General features: G+C 37.7%; 1 protein-coding gene across 1 annotated transcript in view; it reads right to left on the bottom strand.

Annotated features, from left to right (window-relative positions):
* Window positions 1-7,708, bottom strand: part of LOC110451744 (extensin-like) — a 13,989-nt gene extending 6,281 nt beyond the window's left edge. Inside the window, exon 1 of the mRNA XM_021499913.1 lies at window positions 7,618-7,708. Within this exon, the coding sequence (XP_021355588.1) occupies window positions 7,618-7,708 (91 nt within the window). The remainder of the gene's footprint in view (window positions 1-7,617) is intronic.
* Window positions 7,709-8,007: the final 299 nt, after the last annotated feature.

Genomic DNA, 8,007 nt, shown 5'->3' with positions numbered 1-8,007 from the left:
TATCTGCACATCCTGGGTCAAAGAAGTAATATAGACGGTAAAATCCCATATAACACTGGATCCTAATGGAGGTATGTCCGTAGGATACGAATTACTTAAAATATTATATGGGGCAAAGAAGTAATTCCAACAGTGTGGACAAGTTTAGGTTGTCAAATTTTCTGAGCGATCCGCTCCTTTTTCAAGACACAGTGAAACAGAACAGTTACATGTACATATACATCAATCTATGCATCATGATAGATCCAAAAACACCAACTGTGACAAATCATCTGGTCCCTGACCCTACTACCTGACAGGAGACATGTTGACAGACGTCTGATGTAGTCCGTTGCCGTCTAACAATATCACATATAAACTGCCTGGAAAATTGTGCCTTGTCGTAATTTAAGGTATTGGGGACTAATTTTATTATTTGTTCAAATGTGATTCGTTGAGTTATTTATTTGAAGTTTTACTCATTCAGTGAGTTTATATTTGCTTATCAAACAACAAAAATCTCAGCTTCAGATGTACAGTCCCTTGAAACTGTAGAAATGTTTCTTTCTGCGTGGTGTCCATTACCTTCGGTCCTTGTGACGTCACCAATGCAAAAAAATGGACACAACTGTTTATGATATCATGGCACATATTGGAGAAATATGGGTAAATTTAAATATTATTTCAGATTTTTCGTGAAACTTAAAGTCAACTGTGTAATGTAGGCAAGTTCTTAGGAAACACAAGAAAAATAGATTTTCAACAAACTGTTTAAATATCATTAATATAGTGAGGTGTGCTGATAAAAAGTAGTACTTTGTGTTTATAACGTGGCGCTACTAAAATTGGCACAATTCCGACAGTTTCTTTATGATATTTAAAACGGCTATTTGAAATTCCAAATCACAGATGTGGAATACCTCTTGTTTTTTATGATATTTGTTTCACTAATGCTGCCCGTTCATTAAACCACAAACACAAAAAACCAGTATCGTTCAACCTTGCCCCAGTATACTGAGCGTAAACATACATTAGCACAGTTTCTTCCAAGTGGATGCGATCCTTCATGATGACGTCAGTGGTTTAGCTAAATCGATTTTTGACCTGAGCTTTACCATGTAATATAAAATGATATTCCGTATGTGTATACGCGTACATCCTATGTGTCAATTTTGCGAAATCAACAACTCCTGTGTTATCTGTACAGTCGGCAGTGTACCAAATTGCCCTCGGTTGTTTTATAAACCGACAGTAGCATTCCTGCGGCAGAGGTAATAGGTTCTTATTTACCGGTGAGGTACGTGCCTATACACATGTATCCGCTAATTCCACGTGCTGGCTTTTAATACCCTGCTTAATGTTGATTTTTATAACTGTCAGTAATTAATGTTAGGATCAAAGTATATAGATTAGCTGATAAGATTGATGGAGACACGCCAGCATCATACGATAATCGTCGGTTACCAAGACTACCAAATGTAACTAAGGGACACGGAGAACGACACATTTCCGTCAACCCCACGACATATTATATTTTTCGAATTGTAGGTTTCATAAAATTGTTATATTTAAAAATATCGAAATATTTCATAATTTCGCAATCTGAAAGACAAATTTTAACTTCATTTTGGAGAAAATTCCTAAAAGTTTTTGAACGAATACCGGTCTTATAAACTGGTTGGAAATATCACAGTGGGGATATCAAGGATAAATTTCGGAATCTGTGATATTCAACACTACAATGAACCGAACACAGGGACATGAGAATTAGTAACACTATTTTATTTGGACATATCCTTACCACAGGGACATGTAAGGACAACGTATGTCTGCGCCTTACCTGTTGTGTAGAGAGTATTCTAAAACATTTAAGGGGTTTAGATGAGGGCGGTATTTTTTACAGAGAATTGATCTAATCCTCTAAAACGACTACACATCAGGAAAGGTCCAAATCTACACTCTGAAACCAATTCTCACGTCCCTGTGTCACAGATACTATGTGTGTACAATACCACGCAGTAGAAAAAAAGGGGAACCAGTGACGTATTACACGGAAAGCCATCAATCTAATTTGTTGAATCGTCTGCCTTAATTTTGACAAGTGAAATTAACATGCCCTGACATTGACATTGAAATCGGTTTTTAATTTGACGAGGTAAACACCGATATGCACGCATAGATTTCACACTGCATATCATATCAAATTTGACCAGTTTCAATGATATCAGGACATACAGACTAATTTTTGATATTTTTAAGAATTTTTTATATATTAATTTTTATAAAAACGACTTTGCTCTTCGCAAACTTTGAACGACTATGTCAATAGCTATTTGCTATTTTTGTACCATAATTAACCCGTCAAATCATGTAATATAATGACACATAAATATGAACGATTAAAATGCATTGGTATTGAACTGCAAATACTTTGAATTACTAAATACACACTTAATATATAAAAACCACACAGCTGCAGTACATGGTCAATATAATTTCAAATTCCTTTTTGGAATGTTTGCAGTACAAAAAAAAAACATATTTATTCTACCGATCAGCTGTCAGAATTTTCATTATTTTTTTTATCTATTTTGTGACGGATATTCTTTTATTGGCATTTTCTTAAATCGGAGTCAAAAGCTCGTGTCGAAACCACAAATCTTAAAAGGTCTTTTTTTGTATCTGTCGTGCATCTTTTTACATAAATGATTTTCGTGTGTACAACTGTGAATTGACGTTTTATTCGGTAAACAAACACATTTTGTTTGTTTGTTGTTATTTTGTTCAATAAAATACATTTTTCAAATTGAACGAAATACACGCACACAGGTGATTGCACTTGTCAACATTGAATCCACTGCATACAGCTGTCCTTCTAGGACTCCTCGGTGACGTCACGCTGGTGGTCATTGCATCATACAGCTGTCCTTCTAGGACTCCTCGGTGACGTCACGCTTTTGGCCACAGAGGGTGAACTCCAAATTGGTCTAAACAACGGTTAAAACAGGAAGGGGGATTTCGTAAAAAAAAAATATGAATTTCAAAATTTACAGCAGAATGGTGAATTCCAACCAATTAGTAGAAAAGCGTGTATATTAGGAACCGAAACACGTATTTATTTGTGAAATTAGACCAAGCTAGTCAAATACCGGATGTATAAAAAGGGATAATTTTTAATTTCCTTTTAATATTAGAAAACTAATTCTTTTGAAAATGATCGTCATTGGCAAAGAGAACAGGACAGGACAGCAACAATTTCTTACTGTCATTCTTTGGAAGCACGTGGGACTGGAATACTTATACACACATATATATATTACATCTTATATAGACCTTTTTGTATCGTTTAGGAATCGCATGAAGATGGCTACAAGGCTTGCAACTGTTAGCGATGGTCAACTGTATTCACCTTGTTGATTTGTATAGATGTGCATACATCGTGTTTCGTTTAAATATGCAGAGCTCAAAAACTCAACATGGTAAAAAACCATCACATAATTTATATAAACTATATGTACAAATACTAGTAAACCGCAGCGCCAACACTGGCCTCGGATGTTACTCAATGTCGAAACGAAGACATCAGTAAAGCCCGAAATGACAACCAAAGGAGGGAACCTAAACCACGCTTTTATTCTTTCTCTTCTCACTCGAAGGCTGTTTGCGAACTGTGTGCTTAGGGGACATCAAACAGACATACATTGATCGGCTGTTTCCCTGGAGTAGTTGACGTAATACTAGCACTTGTGTTTATATTGGCTGCCATGAAAGTGCATGACTATTTCAGACTGGATTACCAAGAAAGAAATATTGGATGTTGTTTACTCGGCATTCTTGTTACTGCAAGGATGAATAAGACCACATTCCCAGGTTTGTCGTGTGCCAACAAATAAGAGCAACAGTCTTTTGGAACAAATTCGATTGGAACAAGTCCAACAAAACTGGCGGAAAACGGTTCGATGTTAAAAACAAACAATGTTTTTGTACTGTTGGTTTTTGCATATGCCCTTGCACCAGATATTGGCCAAATGATCATTTTCTCTCCCTTCCTTGCGTCACAAAATAGTATGGAGTACAAAGTGCATCGAACAGTTGGCAACCAATTGAAACACTCGATGTAAATATGTGCAGCCAATAGAAACAACGCTTACAGATAGGAAGATGAACATATCTATAGCAGCAGATCTATTTATAACCATAAAAAAGTAGATATTGACCCATTTTGTGAATGTCCATATCACACACGCATACACGAAAACTTACGCGCCTCGGCAAAATGTAAACAGACAGGAAAATACTTGATATGACGTCACAGGATGCCGGTTTCTGTTCGATCAACTGACAGCTCCATTCATATAAAGCGTAGTTCGTACACGAGATGAAACAGACGGCAACTGATTTGCAGCGTCGCTAAGCAGCCAGTCTATATTTACTCTGCATCATAGCAACAGTCTTAGAGCTGATTTAGCATCGAGATATATTGCTAATTTGTCGGTTATTGATCTCGTCTTAGGCGTCGCGATTACACTGTTTAGAAAGATTAATCAGATTATGGTAGGAATTATTGGGTTGTGTGNGGGGGGGGGGGGGGGGAGAACATAGAACGATGAAATATTTCGAACTTGTGACGTGTTATCAATTCTGAAACTTTTAAAGTTTGTTCCGTTTAGTTGCTATCGCAACGGTTAAGGCAGTATTCGAATAGACACATGTTTACGTAAATCAAAGTTGGCATGTAGTCATTTATATGAAAATGACCAGTCAGCAAAGATATCATTGGTTCAAAATATTTATTGAAATTAAATTGCAAAATTAAATTTCGATAAAAGGCATCTGTTAGTCGTATATACGAAACGTAAACTTACAATTGTAGTACGATCCTCACGATCGGTGATTACCATATACCGTGATAGACTGGAGTCCCCACCTATCACCTTCCGGAGCCCTCTATGGAATCTGATTGGCTTAGAATAGCGTTCATCACGTGCTTGCAAGTGCAACAGCCTAAAGAGGGGTCCTCCAATTAACAAGGACTGATACTTTATTATTTAATTTGAAATTGACCAGTACACCGCTGAGTTTTAATGATTTACATGTATATTTAGGAGTTTTCGCATCTCGCCTTCTGTTTCAACGGTAGTTTAGACAAATCTTTTGCACCTTTTTGACCCCTACCATCACCGATGAGTCCTAGAAGGACGGAACAGCTGGATGGTGCAGTGTTATTCATATTTGACAGACTGTATGTATTACCAAACTTTAAAGGTACAATCACTTGTGTGTGTGTTTCATCTTTCATCAGCAAATCCGATGTTGGCTGTGATATAGTTGCGTATATTGCTTGACATTGATACATGTTTAATAATTCAAGGCGAGATAAATTTGCAAGTTGTAAGAGTTCTGCTTATTCGAAAATCATAATACTCCCCAGCCTGTTCGCACGTAAGGAAAGCTCCTTGCCTTTAATTTTTGGTAGTTAAAATAAATATCTTGAACGCAATTGCCAGTCGAAATTACTTTGTTGACATTTGTTTCGTTTTAAAATTTTAACTAGCAATATGTGAAGTGTTATGACGTTAATATGACTGCATAGTCCCCTAAATTGCCGACGTATTTTCACGAACAATTACTACACTTGGACGTGACTGCGGTTAACATATAGCACTTGAAGGATTGTTTTGCTAAAAGGTATATCGCCTTTTCGGTAATGTTTAAATTAGTAAATTGATAAAATCAAGACGAAAAGTAACAGGACGCTTGAATCAATAACATCAGTAAATCAAGTCTACCTTAACAATACTTCAAAATCAACAGTAGCTGTCCACCAGAAACAATTTAATAATCCATAAATGAAGTCTGCATCAAAATACTTTTAAAATAACCAGATTTTTTTTTCAGTCATACTTGAATATCAACAAACCTTCTCAATGAATTACCAGTTTCGCTTCATCCCTCCACAAAAACTTGACAACGTCACAAAAGAAGCGCGAATAGAAAGAATGTTTTCTGTTTTATTTTATTTTGTATAATGATCTATATTCGTTTAGCTGACCAAGGCAAGTTCATTTATCTCGGAGATCTTTCGTCAGTTGTCTTTGAGCGCCATCTTTTAGCGGCAAGATATAGAGAACACATCAATATAGATGGATCGCATGTCTATGTTCCCAGTTCAAAGAGTAAATTTCAGTGCAAGCCTCAAGAGGAAGTTTACCCTGACGTCAGACTGAACAGCACAATCGGTACAGCCAAAGCATTGGGAGAGAGGGATCGTACCGTGCTGTGTATTATTGATACGTGTGTACAGACTCAGCGCCGAGAGAGAGAAAAGGAGAATACCTGTATGTCTACAAGTAAATGAGGATACAAAGCCAATCTCAAAGATACTTCGTACGTCTAATTAGCCGAAAAACGTGTATAGGGTCGATCTATTTTTTATCGTAGCTATTGCTATGGCAATGACGTCATCAGTATAAGTGTACACGGCAGACGTTAACGATCATAGGTCATATAAAGCTTCTGTCAGCAATGTCAATACGAAAGATAAACTTTATAATACCAAGCGTGCTATCTTGTGTGAAATAATGAGTAAATAATACGATTTCATATCCACAGGTGCCCGCCATATGATCTTTATTCTGTTTGATAATAAGCCCGTGTCTAGTCGGCATGTGAGCAGTAGGCAAGTGATTCACGAACGTTGTCTAGGGATGTCATATCGAATATCCATAACATGTGACAATTTATAATATACAAAGAAACCCATTAAGTTAACTCTGCCCATACATCTATGGTGCCAAGTAGGAAAGCTACAAGATATCCATCCCCAGCAAATTGAATTATTACAACGGAGTGGGATAGAACATTAGATCTAATAGAGAAATCTCCTCGGTATCAGATTTGGAGGTGGCCGTGGTGGTTGGGGGCCATCACTCATGGCAATACTATTGACGCCTCTAGGATTTCTCGAAAGCGTTTTTTCTTTCAGCAGTAGACACGGTTGAAAAATCTGAACCCGTCATTGCCAACGTTTAGTAAGCAGAAGTCACGGAAACAACACTGTCGGTTTCAGGATCGTCATCCTAGCTACACATGATGTTTTGTATTTGGTCTTCTAGAATGGGACCGCCTTGGAGAACAACGCTAGAACAAGATCGTCATTTATCCACTAGAATGCAACCGTCCGTAGAACTACATAAGAACCAAGAGCTGTCTTTGGTCCTCTAAAACGCAACTNGAGAACAACACAAAGATCGACCAATGTTCTCTAAAACACAACCACACAGAGAAAACACGAAGATCGACCATATTCCTCTAAAACGCAACCACACAGAGAGCAACACTAAGTTCGACCAATGTTCTCTAAAACACAACCACACAGAGAACAACACAAATATCGACCATTGTCCTCTAAAACGCAGCCGTTCGTTGGAAACACTAGCAACAACAAAATAGATTCGTTGATCTCTTTAAACGCATCCGACCTGTAGAACATCGCTAAAAAGGTCGTCCTTGGTCCTCTTTAACACAACTACATATATAGAGAACAACACTAAAAAAGTCGACCAGTGGCTTAAACGCAGTCGTTTGTTAACAACGCTAGCAACAGCAAAACATCTTCATTGATCCCCTAGACCCCACCCGCCTTGAAGATCAGCGCTGGAAAGAGGTCGTCCTTGGTCCTCTTAAACGCAACCACATAGAGAACAACACTAGAGAAAAGGTCGACCATGGTCGTCTAAAACGCTTTGGTCTGTAGACAACGCTAGCAAAATATAGATCTGCGTTGATTCCCTAGAACGCAGCCGCCCTGTAGAACAACGCTAGGAAAGGTCGTCTTAGTTCCTCTTAAACCCGACTACATAAAGAACACAACTACATATATAGAGAACAACACTAAAAAAGTCGACCAGTGGCTTAAACGCAGCCGTTTGTTAACAACGCTAGCAACAGCAAAAATCTTCGTTGATCCCCTAGACTCAAGTCGCCTTGTGGAACAATCGCTGAAAAAGGTCGTCTTTGGTCCTCCAT

Source organism: Mizuhopecten yessoensis, unplaced genomic scaffold, assembly GCF_002113885.1.
Source record: "Mizuhopecten yessoensis strain PY_sf001 unplaced genomic scaffold, ASM211388v2 scaffold6169, whole genome shotgun sequence".
In the NCBI taxonomy this organism is placed as follows: domain Eukaryota; kingdom Metazoa; phylum Mollusca; class Bivalvia; order Pectinida; family Pectinidae; genus Mizuhopecten; species Mizuhopecten yessoensis.
The sequence above is the reverse complement of the archived record's forward strand: the minus strand, read 5'-3'. Positions and strand labels throughout refer to the sequence as shown.